Genomic DNA, 20,028 nt, shown 5'->3' on the forward strand with positions numbered 1-20,028 from the left:
GTGTCTGTTTGGATCTGGCTTCTTCTGCTCAGTTGCGAGGCCCATTGATGTTTCCTGTGGCCCAGCTCCTTTTTGTTACTGAGGGCTACTCTGTTGTGTGAAAACCACAATTCATTTCTCCCTTCTCTTTTGGTGAACAATTTGCATTGTTTCCAGCCTGGGGCGATGATGAGTAAAACTTTTAAAAACAGACAAATATGTTTTCCTTTCTCTTGGGTAATTTTTTAGAAGTAGAAAAGCCAAACCTAGAAGTAGATATTTGACTGTATTACAACTCACCAAGCAGTTTTTCTTTCTTTTTATTTTTTTATTTTTTGAGACAGAGTCTTGCTGTCTTACCTAAGCTGGAGTGCAGTGGCGTGATGAGGGTTCACTGCAGTCTTGACCTCCTGGGCTCAAGTGAGCCTCCCACCTCAGCCTCCCACATAGCTGGGACCACAGGTGAGCACCACCACACCTGGCTAATTTGTGTTTTAAACTATATGTACAGACAGGGTCTTCCTATCTTGACTAGGCTGGTATCAACCTCCTGGACTCAAGTGATCCTCCCACTTTAGCCTCCCAAAGTGCTGGGATTACAGGCATGAACCACCATGTCCTGCCTGGTTTTCTAAGTTGGATTATTTTACACTCCAGTCTGCTGTGAATGACAGTTCCAGTTGTTCCATATCCCAAGCAATTGGCGATTGCCTACAAATGATGTGGCATGATGAAATTGTTCCTGGTGTCCGTGGTGTCTGAGAGGATTGCAAAGAATCTCCCTTCCTTTCTCTCCTTTCTGCTCCCCTGTATTGTCTACTCCTTAAATTGGTCAAATTCTATTTAATCCAGAACATAATGGAGATGGAGAGTGCAGATGACACACACGGCCTCAGTCTATGGGAGCATCTCAAAGGAATTAGTCTGCAAATTCTAGTGCATCTAGGCAGAGCACAGGAAGGAAGAGAGGTGCAGACTCACGTATGGCCCTGGGGCACCTGCCATCCCCTTGAGCCTGTACAGCCCTTACCCGTCCAGCCCCAGCCTGAGTTCTGGGCCTTCTGGCCAGCACATCACTGGGACCTGGTCAACTTCAGGTAAGTTTATTTCATGGCTCCCTCCCCCCTCTGCAGCCTATCCTGTTATTCTCTGTTTCGGCCAATTATTTCCCCTAACTAGGTGCTGAAGCCAATTAAAGGCAGTTCATGCCGTATGTTCCTTTCCAGCCCCATGTCACTTGAAATGTTCTATTATGTCCAAGACTTCTCTCCCCATCCTAAAGTGCAGAAAATAAAGATAGAGAAGAGAAGGAGAAGAAAGCGAGATTCACGGAGAGGGAGGATCAGAAGCTCCTGGGCACCCCATACTCTAGAATAAAAATCTTCATTATAGTGTTTTTCTTGCAAAATATTCCCCTCTACATCATTATGTTTTTACATGAATAATATAAATTTAAAGAGGAGAAACACTTTCTGAAGAGTCTGAGAATCTTCATATAGCTCAGGCTACCACGAATTAGCTGTGCGACCTGGGGCATGCCCTTTAGACTCTGAGCCTCAGCTTCTCTATATGTAAAATGGGTTGAAGCTGCCCTTCCCCACCAGCATCCCGTGCACAGGCAACGCCCAGACCCATTATTTTCTGGACTCCGTGGCCAAGCGTGCTTAGGACACACAGCCACGTACTTCTGGGCAGTGTCATCTGGCAACTCGCTATCATGTCAGTGTAGTCAAGCATTGTAGACCTCTATGAATCAAATATGCTTCAGGCTCGGGTTGAGCACAGGAGAGGGAGGAGGGAAAGGTCACTGGGACTGGGAGTGCCCACTTCCCTCTGTGAGTGTCACCCCAGTTCACCCAGCACCCTACCTTGCTCTCTCTGGAGCCGCTTCCTCTTGCTGCTGGCTCCTCCCCGTTGAACAACAGCCAAGTTGCTTTGGTTTCTATTTCTGTGTCAAGTCATTCCCTCTACAAAGGACTTCCTGGCAGGTGTGAAAGACAGCGGTGGCCACAGAGGCGGTGGAGAGATGGCCTTCAGCGGTTCCCAGGCTCCCTACCTGAACCCAGTGAGTTCTGGGGCTGTGGGCACAGGGCTGCCTCAGCCAGGGGGACACAGCCCTGGGGCTCTGAGGAAGCAACTCCTGGGTGGCAGGAGATAGGGGTGGGGGTATGCCAAAGAGAACACAAGCAGGGCAGAAATGTCAGTGGAGGTCATCCTGGCACACCTGTGCCACGCTGAGCTCACTCATGCCTGGAGGGATGCTCGTCCCATGAGTCATGGGGTTGACAGTGTTGACTGAGCTGTCCCATCCTGTCCTGTGTGCTCAGGGGAAGACATGTAGAGTGGGATGGTTCATGTAAAGAGGAAGCAAGCACGCTTCTGGGACAGTAAGGACACTACCCGGCATGGTAGTTAAGGGTGCTTACTGCGAAGATGGCCTCCCTGGGTCCAGTTATTTACTGGCTGGTGGTCTCTGGGCCTCAGTTTCCATATCTGTAAAGTGGGAATAATACTTGAGACCCCACTCCCAGGGTTGGGCTATGGATTAAGGAGGTAGTGCATCTAGTGTGTTTGAACGGTGCCTGGAACACTGTCAGAGCTTTGGGAGTGTTTCGTGTTATTGGGAGTCTGGGGGCAGCAGGGAAGGCCTCCTGAGGAGGTGCCTGTGCTCTGAAGGGTGAGGCAGAGTTAACCAGGCATGGGCATGTGAGGGCATCTGCAGAGGGGCAGTCTCAGAGGTGAGAGGGGGCGAGGACTGTCCCTGCAGTGTGGGGTCAGAGGGCCGCAGGTGCCTTGCTGAAACTCTGTGAGGCTTATGAGTCCCCTTCATTCACGAAAAATCCAAGGCTCAGGGAGGCGAAGACCAGTTGCCAAATGCCCCCAGATGGGAGTGGAAGCCCCAGGAGCCTTCAGGGGTCACTGTCCTCGGCCAGGTCCTGTCATAGGATCTCACCCCGCCTTGGCAAAGAGCTTCCCCAGGGGCTGGAGAGGTGGGCTGATGGGTCTTTCCTGGGTGGGGAGGCAGAATGGGGAGGGTGGACAGAGGCAGGGTGCTGAGGGCAGGGAAGCTGCCAGGGCCCACCTCAGCAGAGGCCAGGGTCGGGCTTCGGTGCCCTCTAGTGACACTGAGTCCAGAATGAGGCTGCCTACGTTCTGGTCTGCAGAGCTCGGCTCTGCTTTCTAAAATCCAGACAGGAAGTGAAGAAAGGAGGCCTGTCTCCTCCTGGCTGTCACCAATGACCCCTCAGCCACCCTGTGGAGGCCCCCAAGGTAGAACCTGCACGGAGGGAGTGGGGGAAGCTGGAACGGGCTGCCAGTGCTGGGCGGGCCTTAGGGTCAGCGTGTGCCACCTTGGACATGTCACCCCATCTCTGGTTTTCTGTCAGAAACGGGATCCCAGACCTTCTTCCAGGTTCTGACATATCATTCTGGTAACTGGTTTTTACTTTCTAATCTTTGGATTCAGAAGGAAAATCCTCCTATAGACATCAGAGAGTTTCCGAGAGTTAAAGCAGGGCCTTGAAGCCCAGACAAGAAAGACGGTCAGTGCAGCCCCCATGGGTGTCCAGAGCACCGCTCTACCCCACGGGGCTCCCCTGGGTTAGGACACTTAAGCCTCACTCGGTGACCCCTCTGGCAGTCGGAGCCACGCTTCCTCCACGTGCCGACAGTGGGGGAAGGTCACGCGGTTCGTTGTCCTGCTGAGGAGGGCTGAGTGCCAAGAGGGCCTGGCTTGGAAACCTCACTCCCAATTCTTTTCTGGTCTCATCTAGCTCAGCCTCTTTGGAGGGCCAGGGGGAAGCTGGAGCCACCTGCTGTTTGGCCCAGGAAGCACTGGGAGAGCCAGGAATAAAGACGTTCTCAGCTTCCTCATGAGAGGAAGCCTGTGTAGTGGTTAGAAGCGTGGGTGCTGGGGTTCAAATCCCAGCTCTGTTGCTGACCAGCTGTGTAGCTTTAGGCAAGTGACTGAACTTTTCTGTGCCTCAGTTTCCTCATCTGTAAAAGTGGCGGGGGTTGCTGTGAGGATAAATGTTCCTGGTCATGCCCAGAGCCCTCACGGACACACATGGATCCAGATGCCACAGCAGCCTTAGCTGGGCAACCTCTAAACAACACATTTGTTCTTACAGTGTTGGAGGTCAGAAGGCTAAAATCAAAGAGTCATGAAAGGTGGCCAGCAGGACCGTGGAGCCTCTGAGACCGCGGGGCACCTTCACTAACAGCCACGTACTGGCTCCTGCTGATGGGCAGTCTTGGCCAGCCAGGCTGAGCTCCCCACTGTCGGGCCGAGCTTGAGTGTCCTCTGGTGATGCAGAGTACAGAACAAAGCCGCCCACATTCTGGTCCACAGGGCTCAGCTCTGCTTTCTAGACTTCCAGATAAGAGGAGGAAAAGTCCCCGGTCTCTGGGCACAACTAGGAACAGAGAGCAAGTTCTGACTCAGCAGAGGGATCGCTTAGTTCCATGCAAAGAGCTGCACTGTCAAGGCCGACACAAGCCAGGGGCTTAGCTCACCGCATCACACCCAGTCCTCTCAGAACTCTGCCGGGTGGTGTTACTGTCCTACTATTCAGAGGAGGGAACTGGGGCACAGGTACATCAAGCGACTTGGCCAATGTCAGAATTGACAGTGTACAGAGCTGGGAGGCGAGCCCAGGCCCGTGGGACTATAAATCCAGTGTAAAAATCCATCCTCCTGCACCCTGCAGAGCAAAAGTAGGTCCGGTTGTTTTCCTGGGTTTCCTGGACACACAGATCTAAATTCCACGGCAGCCTCGGCTGGCCAATCTTAAAACAACAAATTTATACTCTTAATGATTCTGGAGGGAGGTCAGATGCTAAAATCAGCTTGTCAGCAAGGTTGTTTCCTTCCGGAGGCTCCAGGGGAGAATCTGTTTCTTTTCCTTTTCCAGCTTCTAGAGGCTGCCTGCATGCCTTGGCTTATGGCCCCTCCTGCCATCTTTAAAACCAGCAGCTTTGTCCAGGCGCAATGGCTCATGCCTGTAATCCCAGCACTTTGGGAAGCCGAGGCAGGAGGATCTCTAGCCCAGGACTTGGAGACCAGCCTGGGCAGCAAAGTGAGACCATGCCTCTATAAAGAATAGACAAAAATTAGCCAGGTGTGGTGGTGCATGCCTGTAGTCCCAGCTACCTGGGAGGCTGAGGTGGGAGGATCATGTGAGCCTGAGGAAGTGGAGGCTGCAGTGAGCTGAGACCATGCCACTGCACTCCAGCCTGCATAACAGAATGAGATCCTGACTCAAAAAAAAAAAAAAAAACCCACAAAACAAACAAACAAACAAAAAACCCAAAACCAGCTTCCTGCTTCTGTTGTCACATCTCCTACCTTTGACTTTGATCCTCCTGCTCCTTTTTATAGGACCTTTGTGATTACATTGGGACCACCTGTAAAATCAGGACAATCTCCCCATGCCAAAATTATTAATTTAATCACATCTGCAAAGGTCCTTCTACAACATATTCACAGTTTCTGGGGATTCGAATCAGGATGTTTCTGGGGGGTGGCCCACTGATACCCAGTGTTACAAGTTTCTTGTAAATTCTTCCAGAGATATTTTATCTATAAATAAATAAATCCAAGTCCATAGCCTTCCCCCACCCACTTTTTATACAAATGGCATCATTCCATATCGGTGCTCAGAGTTTTCCTCTTTTTCTTTTTCCTTTCTGTCCTCTTTTTCTTTTCTTTTGAAGGCTACACAGAACCTGTTATATATGGAAATACCCTAATTTATTTTACCTTTTTTCCTGTTGGAAGGCTGTTAGGCTCTTTCCAGTGCTTTGCTTTATAATCCTTTGTGTTATAATGCTGCAATGAATAACCTTGTTTGTAGGATAATATTCAATCTAAAATCTCATTTTTCAGGCCAGGCATGGTGGTTCATGCCTGAAAATCCTGGCCCTTTGGGAGGCCAAGACAGAAGGTTCACTTGAGCCCAGGTGTTCAAGACCAGCCCTGGCAACGTATCGAGATCCACTCTTTTCACAAAAATTTGAAAATTAGTGGGGCATGGCATGGTGGCATGTACTTATTTGGTCTCAGGTATTTGGGTGGCTGAGGTGGGAGGATCACTTGAGCACAGGAGGCAGAGGCTGCAGTGAACCACGATCACACCCCTCACCGCACTCCAGCCTGGGCAACAGAGTGAGAACCATCTCAAAATAAAATAAAATGAAATAAAAGTCTTGTTTTTCAGAATTTAGGGGTGCCATTTAAGACATTTTGAAACCTCACAGAACTTTTTTGGGGAACTTGTTGCCTTGGAGATTAGCCTGCCCTGTCCCACCCCCATGATCTGTACTTGCTCTTTCTCCCTCCTGGCTTCCTTAGTTCAGCCTTGTGTGTACTTGCGAGCCCGTGTCCATCACACTCTGCCTTCAATTCTAGATGCTGTGGTGTGAATACGCTTAAGTGGAGGCCGCATGCTTCCCAGGAGGGTGTGTATTTCCAGTGTTGTCTCTCATGATAGTACGAAAGGCTCTGGAGAGAATCAGAGGCCTCCACAAACAGGCAAGGGGGAAAATGTTCCGCAGACGTGTTTCAGGGACAACAAGCTTCCGGATCCTAGGCCATGCTGGTCCATAACTGAATCAGGCTGACCCTCCTACCCCCACACCGCTAGTGTAGACAGGAACAAGAAAGAGAAGTCAGAGACACAGAGAAGCTGTGATTTCCTTGAGGTCACTAAAGTACTTAATGGCAGAGTTCAGACCTGACCTGAGGGGCAACAAAAGACACTCCCCTCAAATCCATGGGGAGCAGAGTCTATCTGAATCAGATCCCAGATTTCCTGGGCCTTTCACGGTGCCAGGTGTGTACACTGAGCTAGGATGGGTTTCCCAGGGTCCTGTGTGGTCACACAACTCAACAATGCAGACCAGAAAGCAGTGGCCAGTAGGCTGAATTTGGCTGGCAGGTGTTTTCTGTTTGGCCTGCACAGTGTTTAACTTGTTATTATAGGAAATTCAAACATGCAGAGAGAATTGTACCATCAACAACACACACCCATCACTCTGCTCCAACAACGATCAACTCAGGCCTATCTTGCTTCATCCTATACCCTCCCTCGCTTGCTTCCCTTCCCACCTTCAGGTATGTGGAAGCAAATCCAGAGATACCATTCCATTGCAAATATTTCACTGTGTATCTCTATAATATGGGAATTTGGGGGGTTTCATTTGAGACAGGGTCTCCCTTTGTTGCCCAGGCTCGAGTGCAGTGGTGCAATCGTGGTTCACTGCAGCCTCGACCTCCCAGGCTCAAGCAATTCTCCTGCCTCAGCCTCCCAAGTAACTGTGGTTAAAGGTGTTCACCACCACATCTGGCTAATTTTTTAATTTTTTGTAGAGATGGGGGTCCCACTATGTTGCCCAGGCTGGCCTCAAACTCCTGGGCTCAAATGATTGTTTTGCCTCGGGATTGTGGATGTGAGCCACGGTGCCCAGCCAGGAAATTTTACATTATCCTTTTTGACAAAAATTTTCCCCCAAGAAATTAGAAAGTTTTACCAAAAAAAAAAAAAAAAAATCCAGGTTTCTGTCTTCTCTTAAAACTTTGGAAGCTCTGCCAATCCTGGGCCCAGATGGTAATCACTGGTTAGCGCTGAGTAGATGTTGACTTTTCAGGCGAGGGATGTGACGTCTACTTTGCCACAGTCCCCACCACTCCCTACCTGGCCGTCTGACTCACAACACGTCACCTGCCTGGCTCCTTTAGGCATTTAATTTGTGTTGGAAATTGACCTAAAGGAGATATTAGAGAAGACATTAAAAACTTGCAGAATGTGAAAATTAGCCAAGAGATAGAACTGTGCTTTAATGCGAGTTATAGAACCACACTGGATATGAGGCATTTCAGAATAAACTTTGAAAACTGGAAGTACTAGTTTGTGAATTTTGCTCAGAGAGAACAAGGTGGGGGGTAGGTGACAGTGGAGAAGCATCTCCTATGTGCCAGTCTCTTCTACCACAGGCTTTCTCTCATGAAATCATCAGTCATATGCAGTAGGAGAAACACATTCCTATTTTACAGATGAGGAAACTGAGGCAAAGAGAGGTGAAGTAGGCTTCCCAAGGCCACTCAGGTCATGAGCAGCAGAGCTAGGATTCAGACCTGACTCTGAAGTGATGCATCCTCACCATGGCCCATCACTCCTTTAAAGAGCCCCGGACAGAGAATTTGACAAAGTGGTAGCCCGTGGGGCCTGGGATGGGTGGGGAAACTACACTAGTAGGGTTCGGGGCTGCTGAGGGCCTGAGGGAAGGAATGGGGAGCCCGGGGGCAGAAGCAGAGGAGGGGGCTGCCCCACGACTACAGAGGGCATCTGGGAAGAGGCTCTGCTGAAGGTGGCCAGGAGGGCAAAGGTCACGGTGGCCATTGTCATATGGTGGTGGGGGGGAGAGGGGCATGCCTTCCTCTTGTCTCTCTCAGGTGACCCTCTTGGTGGAAACTGCAGACCCTTGATGGGTCCCTTTGCTCTCTTGAGCCTTCTGAGTCTCCAGCCAGGGCCCTGGACACTTTGCTGGGAGCTTAGCATGAGGTCCAGCAGCCCCCATTACTACCTAGTTCCTTACCAGCCCAGGGCGTCTGCCTGCTACTTCCCTGCCTGGAAGGAAGGCCTTCAGCCTGGTGCGTTCCTGATGGAGCCTCCACTGCCTCTCAGACTCTCACACAAGCTCAGCTCCCTGTCGTGTCCTCTCAGGGCCAGGCTTCTCCTTATCACAAGCTTAGACTGTCTGAGTAACTAATCGGATTTGTGTCTGCCTCCACACAGGACCCTGAGACCCATGGGGCTGAGACACTATCTGTCCTGGTCACAGCCGCACCCCATCCCCTTGCATGGCGCTGTCATACCCAGGCCGGCCACTGACTAGCGCTGGAGGGCAGCAAACGGGAGGCTGGCCACCTGACTGACAGCCCCACACCTTCTCCCTGCAGGCCGTCCCCTTTTCTGGAACTATCCAAGGGGGTCTCCAGGATGGACTTCAGATCACTGTCAATGGGACTGTTCTCAGCTCCAGTGGAAGCAGGTGTGTGTGTGTGTGTAATCGATGGAAATGTTTCACTCCAGCCTCATCCCTTAGTAAACCACTGCCTGGGTTACTTCAGACAACAACATCCAAGCTCACGTGCCTGGCTCAGGGGAGGCCCAATGCGTCCCTAACCCATGCCACAGGACAGCACTCCGCAGGCACAACCTGCAGCCAGGGGCGCCATTAACCTGGACTCCGGGATGAATGGGGCCCTGGGAGCTGGCCGTCTAAGGAGGGAGTGGGATGGTCTGAGTTGGAGGGTTATGTTCTGGTTTGAACCTTGCACACTGTGACTAAGAATTACAAAAATCAAACTTCCTCCATTTCCCATCACTGCTCTCATCCATTCTGAAGCTCTCCTTCTGCTAACGTGAAAATATTGAAAATTGACATTCAAAGTAATTTGGTCTCTTTTGATTTCAAGGCCTTTTCTGGAAACTACTAACTCAATTCATTGTATCAGGGCAGTTTCCCAACCCTCCTCCCTCCCAAGATGGGCTGACTGGGAACACAGAGGAGCTCACGTGGCTTCTCAGGGGCTGGGAGGGCTCTAGACCCTCAAGCAGGCCTGGCTGACCCCTGCTGAGGAACCCCGACCAGGGGGCACAGGGGTGTGTAGCTCTCTCCTGGCTTGGTGGGAGACCACGGGTGGCTGCCTGCTGAAGTCTGCGGGGCCCACAGAAGAGCCTCTGGTCTCATGGCTCTCTCTCGGAAACTGCTCTGCCTCAGTCCCAGGGGACCTCTCCTTAAGACCTTCTGGGCCTCGCAGATCCCAGCTCAACCTCAGCTCGGCCACCTAGATTCTTGGTGACCTCCTCCGCCATTGCCATCCTGCTGTGGGACTTCTCTGAGAGCCTGCAGTGCCCCCAGGAGATGCCACGGGCAGGGAGGCCCCGATCCCCCTGAACCCTGCAACGAGGGGAAGCAGGACCAGGCCTCTCATCTTCCACCCCTTCCTCTCTCCCTGTCCCTCCGCCTCCCCCACCTCCCAGCACCGGGAGGGCTTCCCACCCCCATCCTGTGGAATAGACAGATCCTACCTCAGAGGACGCTCTCCTCTCAGGCGCTTTCTGCCTCTCCCTTCCTTGGGGCAGGAATTTCCAAAGGACTACAGGGGTGAAGCTGAAGGACCCCAGAGGAAAAATACATGCAGAGATATTTCTAATGCAATCTTCTCCATTTATTCATTTAATTAATTAATTGTTTTCTTTTGAGACAGGGACTCTTTTCTTTCACCCAGGCTGGAGTGCAGTGGTACGATCATAGCTCACTGCAGCCTCGAATTTCTGGGCTCAAGAGATCCTCGCATCTCAGCCCCCCAAGCAGCTGGGACTATAGGCATGCATCATGATGCCTAGCTAATTAAATAAACCTAATATGTATATTTAATACTTTAAAAATATATATATTATATATATATATTTTTTAAGTAGAGATGAGATCTCGCTCTGTTGCTCAGGATGGTCTTCCACTCCTGGGCTCAAGTGATCTGCCTGCTTCAGCCTCCCGAAGTATGGTGATTGCAAGCGTGAGCCACTGTGCCTGGCCCCAATTTCACATGCTCTTTACATTTGTTCTCTTCTTTCCCACTTAGTCAGGCAAGTGCTGGCCTCCAACAAGTGTCCACTGGCACGGAAGGCTCTGTCTTCTAGGTGTGCTTAACAACTTCCATCTTTGGTACCAATCGGTAATCACTTTCCAAGACCTATGCTTCTTGTTTGCTCATGCCAGCACTTTTCCTTAGCCATTTTCTACTGATTTTTAGAAAATCATGCTGTAAAGGCAAAATGCAATAATTGCACAAAAACACATTGGATCCAAATTAGAGAAACAAAAAGGATGCCAACCAAGCAGTCTCTGCCACGCAGGTTCTATGCAAGATCCCAGACAAATGCAGGCCAGAGGCGCCAAGGCCCTCCTCGGCCATGCCACAGAAGACTGTTTGCTATTCCTGGGCCTAGGTTTGCTGTGGACTTTCAGACTGGCTTCAGTGGAGACGACATTGCCTTCCACTTCAACCCTCGGTTTGAAGACGGAGGGTACGCGGTGTGCAACACGAGGCAGAATGGAAGCTGGGGGCCCGAGGAGAGGAAGATGCACCTGCCCCTCCGGAAGGGGATGCCCTTTGACCTCTGCTTCCTGGTGCAGAGCTCGGATTTCAAGGTGAGCAGGAATCCCCTCCCCACCTCTCACCCACAGGACTCCCAGCCCTATCAGGTGAATGTGAATGGCCTTTAAGTAATCACTTTAATTGACATTCAGCCAGAGTGACACCACTATACAGATAACACGACCATTTCCTTGTAAGGTGTTACCCATGGCTGCGTAGTCTCCTTCTGCACCTTCACCTGAATCTACAGGTGTGCCTGCTGCTTCTTTTACTCTGAACATAAGAACTAGAGGAGTCACCACGTTGCTGTTTGGTGTTGTGTGTCTTTGAATTCCAAGCTCATTCCATTCCTCTGCTGTCACCATTCCTCCTCTCCAGGTCCCTGGTAACATTTATTTTTCAGCGACATTGTTCCAGCCTTTATCCAGGGTCTATTAAGAGTATAGTTTTGTAAGCACATTGCAAATTACCTTTGCAAGCAGAGTAGGTCTCTGGGCTTGAGAAGCCCGTGGGTAAGTCAGTCTGAGTATGCTTATCTGAGATAAGGATGTTCCCATCCACTCAGTATGCAACACGAGGTCACCTCTCCTCTGTTCCCCATGAGTGTTTTATGCATATATAAATAATACCCCTGCAGTCATAAAAAAGAATGAGATCATGTCCCTTGCAGGAACATGGATGGAGCTGGAAGCCATTGTAGGAGCAGAAAACCAAGCACCGCATGTTCTCATTTATAAGTAGGAGCTGAACGATGAGAACACATGAACACAACGGGGGAAACAACACACATTGGGGCCTGGTCAGGGAAGGAGAGCGTCAGGAAGATTAGCTAATGGATGCTGGGCTTGATACCAAGGTGATGGGTTGATCTGTGCAGCAAACCACCGTGGCACCTGTTTACCTAGTTAACAAACCCGCACATCCTGTACTTGTACCCTGGAACTTAAAATAAAAGTTGAAGGGGCTGGGCACGGCGGCTCACCCCTATAATCCAAGCACTTTGGGAGCCTGAGGAGGATGGATCACTTGAGGTCAGGAGTTCAAGACCACCCTGGCCAACATGGTGAAACCCTGTCTCTACTAAAAATACAAAAATTAGCAGGGCATGGTGGTGGGCACCTGTAATCCCAGCTACTTGGGAGGCTGAGGCAGGAGAATTGCTTGAACCACTGCACTCCAGCCTGGGTGACAGAGTGACATTCTGTCTCAAAAAAAAAAAAAAAAGTTGAAGGAAAATAAATAATAAATAAATGAAGCACCAGGTGAGCTAAGACTAGAAAGACAAACCTACTGCAGTAAACAACCAGAAGAACGAAAAGCCCAACCACTGGAGCCCCGTAGAGACTCGGGTTGATGCCCTTCAGGTCACACACGTTCCTGTAACTGGCCCCACAGTGAGGCCCAGATTCAGGTCTTCATTTTCTAGAAGGAGGGTCCAGGAGCACAGGGGGGGTCCCCATCCTGGCCTGGAGCGTCTCCCCCAGAACACGCGCTCTCCTCTGGCAGGTGATGGTGAACGGGAGCCTCTTCGTGCAGTATTTCCACCGCGTGCCCTTCCACCGTGTGGACACCATCTCCGTCAATGGCTCTGTGCAGCTGTCCTACATCAGCTTCCAGGTCAGACTGTCCACCTGGCACCGGTTCCCGGGGCTGGGATGCAGGGCCCAGCGTAGCTGTGCCAAGGCCCTGCTGGGTGGACCCAAGCCAATCTCCTACCCAGGTGACTCTGGGGACAACCTCTGCTTCCCTGTCCCACTGCCTGCCCGCCCCCTCTCCTCTGTCACTCTGCCCCTCCTTCTGTGTCACTGTCTCTGTCCAGAACATCTGCCTTGGTCTCCCAGACTCCTCAGCTGCCCCTTTCTCCTCACACCTTGATTTCCACCCTGGTTAGGAGGCCATATTGTTCTAGAAAGAGCCCAGGCTCAGGAACCAAGCTGAATCCAGTTCAGATTCCAAGCTCTGCCATTCATCCTCTGTGGGATCTCAGACAAGCGACTTTGCCTCTCTCAGCCTCGGTTTCCTCATCTGTAGAATGAGCAGGGTCATTGCCTGCCCCCCGTGGGTGGTTGCGTGGTTCAGTGAGGAGACAGATATCAGAGGTCGCACAGTGGCCCCCTGGGCACACACCAGGGTAGGTTTGACCTCTGTGTTTTAAAGCCTTTGAATGTGTTGCCAACATCTGAAAGGTCAGGAGAGCCGGGTACGGTGGTAGAGGTCTGCAATCCTGGCTACTCAAGAGGCTGAGGCGGGAGAATCGCTTGAGCCCAGGAATTTGAGTTCTGCCTGGGCAACACAGCAAGACCCCATCTCTAAAAACTTCTTGTTTGAATAACAAAAGAAAATAAATAAAACTAAAGAAGGTCAGGAGATACCAATACCACGTGAAAAATGGGAAGATGAGGGTATGCTGGGCCCACATTCCCGCAGGGCACCGGCAGCTGGATAGGAACTGCTGTTACCCTTTTGGCATTCGAGGGAGCTCCTTGAGATGAGCAAAGTGCGCAGTAGGCCCTCAGCAAACCTGGGCTCCTCACCTTTTGGTCCTCATCTCTCATTCCCTCCTTCCCTGACTCTCTCCCCTGCGGGTGGAAGGGAAGAGCTGGAGGGAGACTGCCCCTCTGCGCTGCTCACCAGAGCCTGACACTTTCCCCTCCCACCTCAGCGTGGCCCTAACCCCCTTGCTGCATCCCTCTGCCTGCCTGGTCTCTCCCTCTTGCCCCTGCCTCTGCCTTTCAGCTTATCCTTGGCTCTATTAATGCTTTTCTCACCGGCCGGTGCCTTTTGTTTTAACAGAACCCCCGCGCAGTCCCTGTTCAGCCTGCCTTCTCCATGGTGCCGTTCTCCCAGCCTGTCTGTTTCCCACCCAGGCCCAGGGGGCGCAGACAAAAAGTGAGTTCAACACAGAGGCCCTGGGTGGCTGAGCAGACAGCAGGAAGGACCGAGGGTCTGAGAGGCTGGCCCCAACCAGCAGGACATCAGGGCCTACAGGCACCATCTTGCCCACTCAAGAGTTCCCTGTTTCTGTCCGCTGGGCACCCAGAGCTGGGGATCTGGGAGTCACCCTGGATTCTTCACTCCCCCTTCTTTATGTCTCTCTAAGGCACCAAGGGTCCTGAAGCCACCGACATGGCCCAGGCCTCTGGGATTCCTCACCATGACGACAGGGATCCAGTTCCCCACCCCCCACACCCAACCACTGCCACAGTGACCTTCTTATAAGCAAATCTGATCACACCTCCTCCCTGCTTAAAAATCTTAAAAGCCCCAAGTCCTTCAAATAAAGCCCAAATTCCCCAGCAGGGCATACAGATTCCTCCCGAGTCTGGCCCCAGTCAACCTCCCTGCCTCACCCCCAACCCACGAAGCTCACGCAGCCTCCACGGCTCACACGAGGCCCTCGGGCCACCATGCTTTTGCATATGCTGTCCCTGGTCCCGGAAGCACCCTCTGCCAGCCTGCCCCCAGCACACGCCTAATTGCCATTCCATGCTCTGCCTAAGTGTCTCTCCTCTGGGAGTCCTCCCTGCCCAGAATATTGTTGGACGCTCTCCCCGCGTCCCCATGGAGTCTGTACATATCTGTGCCATGCCAGTTCACAGCACCCCATTGTAACTGTGTTTGTGTGTCTGTCCCCATCACTCCACCCCCATCTCCCTATGCCCATGAGGCCCCAGAGGGCTAGGACCATGGCTTATTCATTTGCAGAGTGCCTGGCACTCAGTAGGGGCTCAGAGAATGAATGAATGTGGAATGTGGTTCTCACAGCCAGGGAGAATGGGATACCAGCCAGGGCAAGAACAGTCTACTGGGTGGGGCAGGATCCAGGACAAGGAGGCGAGCAGCACTTCCTGTGGCCGCTCAAGCAGTGGGGACTAGGAGGAGGGGCGCTTTGTCTACACAGTCTTCCTATGGCCCATCACGGTACAGACAGGGCACCTGCCTCCTGCCTCGCTGACTTCAGGACTGGCTGAGTCCCAGGGAACCTTCGCAGGTCAGCCCAACTTTGGCCCTGGCCCTGGCGCTGGGGAGGATAGAAAGTGTACTGGATACAGTCAGACAGAACTGGCTGCCGTTTTGGATTTGGTCCCTTCCACCTGGGCGAGCTTGAGCAAGTTGCTTAATCTTTCTGAGCCTCATTGCCTCATGAGGGACACAGGAGCTGAGGCTGCTTCCCTCACTGGAAAGCACTGAAGCCCAGGAATCGACCCACAGTAGGCCTTCAACAAATACCCCTTCTCACCTTACGGGTGAAATATGGCACTGGAAGTAATACTCTTGGCTGTGGGAGCTACAGAAAGCAGTGAGGTCTCCAACAAACCCAGTCTTCTCTCCCTTGAGAGGAACAAATGCGGATACCCTACCTCCCAACCCCAAAGCCCTGGGCACCTGGGGGTAAAAATCTGGGTGCCACGGGCTCAGGAAGGCTTGCTTGGGAGCAAGAGGGAGGCGGGTGTGTCTGGGGAGGCATTTCTGAGCACAAGAGCCTCCCTGGAGTTCTGCCATCGTCTCTTCCCGTTCTGTGGTGCCCGCAATAACCACTGTTCTGACTCTCCTCACCCCTCCAGCCTCCCGGCGTGCGGCCTGCCAACCGGGCTCCCATTGTAAGTCTCTTGCTTTCTTTTTGGATCCTCTTGATTTTGGCTCTTCTGGGCTCATGGAAGAGGCAGGGCCAGGCATTGGGCCTCTCTCATTGGGAGTGGGGAAGGCAGAGGCCAGGCCCTTGACCGTCTGCCCAGCCTGGCGAGGTAGGGGGTTGGATGTGGTTGGCTGGCTGTGATGAAGCAACCTGAGTTGCCACCCCGTGGGCAGCCACGGAAGACCGTGTCCCGCATTCCCTTCTCCCACCTGCAAAGGGAGGCTAGGCTGAGAGACATTTCCCTGAGAGGAAAGATGGGCCAGAGCCACCAGCGTTCCCATCTGTCTTCTCCAGGGTTCTAACCTTTGCCCTCCCTCATCCCCTTGAGAGAAGAAACACCTGGACCCACCCTCTGTGGGGTCTGTGGGGCCATTGGGCTGATTACACCCCCTGGAGGTGCCTGCTGTGTGGCGCCCTCTGGTGGGAGCTGGTGGTCTTCACACGGGAGAGCCTGGGTGAGACCTGGTTTCTTTCTTCCAGACCCAGAAAGTCATCCACACGGTGCAGAGCACCCTTGGACAGATGTTCTCTGTAAGTCTACAAGTTCTGGCCAGTTCACAGCTGCACAGTGTCCTCCTTCACCAAGAACTAAACTCCCTAGAGCCCTAGAGTTGGGAAGAAAGCGGTTTAGCAAGGAGGATGGGGACACTAGGGGCTGAGTCCTTGGCTCAGGTGACATGTGGCTAAAGCTGTTCTTGGGACAGCAGAGATTCTGGAAGAAGCAGGATTTATCCAGTGGTGGAAGAAGCAGGTTCCCTAGAGACCGGGAGGGAAACTGGTCCACCTGTCACCAAGTGGGGAGTGCAGTGGCCCCAGCACCCGGATGTGAGGTTCCTGGCCCTGCATCCTGCGTCCCCCGGATGTCACTCCTGATCACAGGCTTAAGCTGTTCTCCTGATGGTGCAAATCAGGCCGGGAGTTTAGCGTTAGTGGGGCTGCCTGTGAAGGGGTTGAGGGGCAGGTGACCGTGGTGGGGTCCGGGAACACGGCAGGAAGTTCCAGGAAGGCTAACATGAAAAGGGAGGTGGACAGGACCGTCCAAGGGCCAAAGCCTCACGAGGTCAGCCCCACAGTGGAGCCCCCTCTAGAATGCGTGGGTGCGCGTGGGTGAGTGCTCGTGCACACATGCGCTCTCCCACTGAATTTCCTGGTTTCTTTTCAACAGACTCCCGCCTTCCCACCTGTGATGTACCCCCACCCCGCCTATGTAAGTGGTTTCTCAGGGAGGGCAGAGGTTCTGTTTGTGGTGGGCAGGCTGGGGGTGAAGAGCCGCTGCAGGGGGTATCCACTGGCCTTGAAAAATGAAAAGCGGTCCTTCGGTAAGCTGAAGGGCTTCAAAGCATCCCAGTGAATTAGAAGACTGTGGAGAGGAGCTTTCAACCTTAAAACTGTCATGTCAGTGTGAGCACATTGTATGGCCCTCCCTTTTCACCCCACGAGTCTTGTTGTGTTTGGCCAAAGTTCCTTTCATGACGCTAATCTAAGCCCATGAATTTGAGGAGCACTGGAAAGTTTTCCTTTGGCGTTTACGGAACCAAGTAAAGATATCCCGGGCTTCTTCTCGGCTGACGGCCCAGATTCATGGGAACTGGCACCGTCTTCCCCTTCCGTGTGGCGGCTGCCCTGGCTGCCACTGGCTGCTCTGTCCCCCTCCTTCCCACAGCCAATGCCTTTTGTCACCACCATTCCGGGAGGGCTGTACCCATCCAAGTCCATCATCCTGTCGGGCACCGTCCTGCCCAGTGCTCAGAGGTAAGCCAAGGGCTCCAGTGACCTCTGGGAAGAGAGAGCCCTTCAAGGTCATTCCAGCCATTCCCCTGGCTTCGGGCAGGCTGCAGATGACGGGGAGGAAATGGGGCTCAGAACTCAGAGGACAAAGGTTCAGGTGGGCCGCCCACCCCAGGTTCCACATCAACCTGTGCTCTGGGAGCCACATCGCCTTCCACCTGAACCCCCGTTTTGATGAGAACGCTGTGGTCCGCAACACCCAGATCAACAACTCTTGGGGGTCTGAGGAGCGAAGACTGCCCCGAAAAATGCCCTTCGTCCGAGGCCAGAGCTTCTCGGTAAGGCACCGCCGTCTGGAGCTTGGAGAGGCTCCTATGGGTGCACAGGGGGAGGGGTAAAGGAGGTCTGGGGTGCCTTGAACAGGTTGGGGGCTGATGCCTCTGGGATGAGGATCCAGAAGAAGAGAAGGTGGCCAAGAAATTATTATTATTATCATTATTTTCCTGCATGAAGGAAGTGTTGGGATCTGCTTTTTCAGATGAGGAAAGAAACTCACAAGTGCAGGTTACTTGCTTGCGGTCACACAGCCAGTGTCAAATCAGATCCAAGAAGGAGGTGTTTTTCATTTCTTCACTTATTCAACAACCATTTTCTTGTCGCCTGCTTTGTGCAGGAAGCAGCCGGCGTGCTGGGGGCGCAGTCATGAAGCAGGTAGACCGGGTCCTGCCTCCAGGGAGTTTACAGTTTAGGTGGCGAAGGAACAAGGAAAGTAAAGCATGGACAGATTGTCACAGATAACGACAGTGCCACGCACAAAGCAAAACAGAGCGATGAGATAGAGCGAGCCTGGGGGGGCAGCGAGGGCCAACGTGCAGAGGCGCGGGTGTGGCCTGTCCAGGAACAGCAGGCGGGCGTGCTCCGCCCTGACTACACATTCAAATCACCCAGGGAGCTTACAAAGGAAGTATCAGTGCTGGGGCCCAGCCCAGGCCAGCGAGGCGGTCAGCTGGGCATTCGCATTTTAAAAATATGCCTTTAGTGATTATACTCTGCAATCAGAGTTGAAAATGGCTGATGTAGGGCTTTGCAGCCATGGAAAGGAGCTTGGATTAACACAGTGAAAAGCCACACGGGAGTGTTTCAAGCCAGGGAGCAACATTCTTTGATTTGTGGACAGCTGTGTGACCTCAGGCAAGTGACTTAACTATTCTATGCTTCAGTTTCCTCGTCTACAAAACAGAGCTAAAAATCATGAATTTCCTTGAGTTGTAAGAATGGAATGAGACAGTATCTGTAGCATGTGTAGGACAGTGCCTGGCACATGGCGTGTGTGATAGGAGTGTTAGCTATTGCGAAGGGAAGGAGGTTTTAACATTTGTACCCTGACTGCCTCATGGAGAAGGCATTGGGGTGGAAAAGACAAGTTAGGAGGCTGATGCTGCAGGAGCCCAGGCCCGGAGCACTCCTGTGTGCTGGGCCCGAGAGATGCAGACAGCACAGGCCAGCGCTCCTGTCCCTGATGGGGTGGGAACAGTATTGTGGGCCAGGGAACAGTACAAGGGAAGGAGCACGCACAGCCTGTTTAGTGAAGCGCCGTCGCTCAGTGGGGATGGAGCGCAGGTGAGGGGCTTATTAACATCTGAGGAGGGAAGGAGGAAGGGAGACAGGAGGCTGCAGTGTGAGTGGAGGACTTCCCAAGTGTAGTGCAAACGGCATGATCTCTGCACAGGTGTGGATCTTGTGTGACGCGCACTGCCTCAAGGTGGCCGTGGATGGTCAGCACCTGTTTGAATATTACCATCGCCTGAGGAACCTGCCCGCCATCAACAGACTGGAAGTGGGGGGCGACGTCCAGCTGACCCACGTGCAGACATAGGCGGCTCCCTGGCCCTGGGGCCGGGGCTGGGGTGGGGGCCGTCTGGGTCTTCTCATCATCCCCACGTCCCAGGCCCAGCCTTTCCAACCCTGCCTGGGATCTGGGCTTTAATGCAGAGGCCATGTCCTTGACTGGTCCTGCTTCTGGCTACAGCCACCCTGGAACAGAGAAGGCAGCTGACCGGGATTGCCTTCCTCAGCCGTGGCAGCACCTGGGGCTCCAGCTGCCCAAATCCTACCATCCCAGGAGGCGGGCACAGCCAGGGAGAGGGAGGAGGGGGCAGTGAAGATGAAGGCCCATGCTCAGTCCCCTCCCATCCCCCACACGGCTCCACCCCAGTCCCAAGCCACCAGCTGTCTACTCCTGGTGGGAGGTGGCCTCCTCAGCCCCTCCTCTCTGACCTTTAACTTCACTCTCACCTTGCACCCTGCACCAACCCTTCACCCCCTCCTGGAAAGCAGACCTGATGGCATCCCACTGGCCTCCACCAACTGACCGGAGTGTTCTCTTCAGGGGACTGGCTCCTTTCCCAGTGTCTTTGAAATAAAGAAATGAAAATGCTTGTTGGCACATTCATGTGGGTTGACCGTGGCTTCTTTAATTCATTTGGAGACATTTTGGAGTCTGTGGAATCGGGCGGGGGGG

General features: G+C 52.8%; 1 protein-coding gene across 4 annotated transcripts; it reads left to right on the forward strand.

Moving 5' to 3' along the window:
- The first annotated feature begins 1,887 nt into the window (after nt 1-1,887).
- Nucleotides 1,888-19,959, forward strand: LOC111520788 (galectin-9B). 4 transcript variants are annotated; one of them, XM_023183858.3, is made up of 11 exons: nt 1,902-2,044; nt 8,939-9,030; nt 10,995-11,196; nt 12,650-12,760; nt 13,937-14,032; nt 15,709-15,744; nt 16,260-16,310; nt 16,945-16,986; nt 17,443-17,531; nt 17,683-17,845; nt 19,237-19,959. In XM_023183858.3, the coding sequence occupies exons 1-11, from the start codon at nt 2,006-2,008 to the stop codon at nt 19,381-19,383; spliced, it is 1,068 nt and encodes a 355-aa protein (XP_023039626.1). In that variant the 5' UTR covers nt 1,902-2,005; the 3' UTR covers nt 19,384-19,959. The 4 variants fall into 4 exon arrangements, 3 of the variants coding, with proteins under 3 accessions (XP_023039627.1, XP_023039628.1, XP_023039626.1); XR_003307171.1 differs by having other exon boundaries at nt 1,918-2,044; nt 12,650-12,863; XM_023183859.2 differs by lacking the exon at nt 13,937-14,032 and having other exon boundaries at nt 1,888-2,044.
- Nucleotides 19,960-20,028: the final 69 nt, after the last annotated feature.

Source organism: Piliocolobus tephrosceles, unplaced genomic scaffold (genome assembly GCF_002776525.5).
Source record: "Piliocolobus tephrosceles isolate RC106 unplaced genomic scaffold, ASM277652v3 unscaffolded_719, whole genome shotgun sequence".
Classification (NCBI taxonomy): domain Eukaryota; kingdom Metazoa; phylum Chordata; class Mammalia; order Primates; family Cercopithecidae; genus Piliocolobus; species Piliocolobus tephrosceles.

Coding starts and splice junctions, on each gene's coding strand:
- LOC111520788 (XM_023183858.3), top strand. CDS start 2,006: ATGGCCTTCAGCGGTTCCCAGGCTCCCTACCTGAACCCA. Junction 9,031..10,994: donor CTCAGCTCCAGTGGAAGCAG/GTGTGTGTGTGT, acceptor TCCTGGGCCTAG/GTTTGCTGTGGACTTTCAGA. Junction 11,197..12,649: donor TGCAGAGCTCGGATTTCAAG/GTGAGCAGGAAT, acceptor CTCCTCTGGCAG/GTGATGGTGAACGGGAGCCT.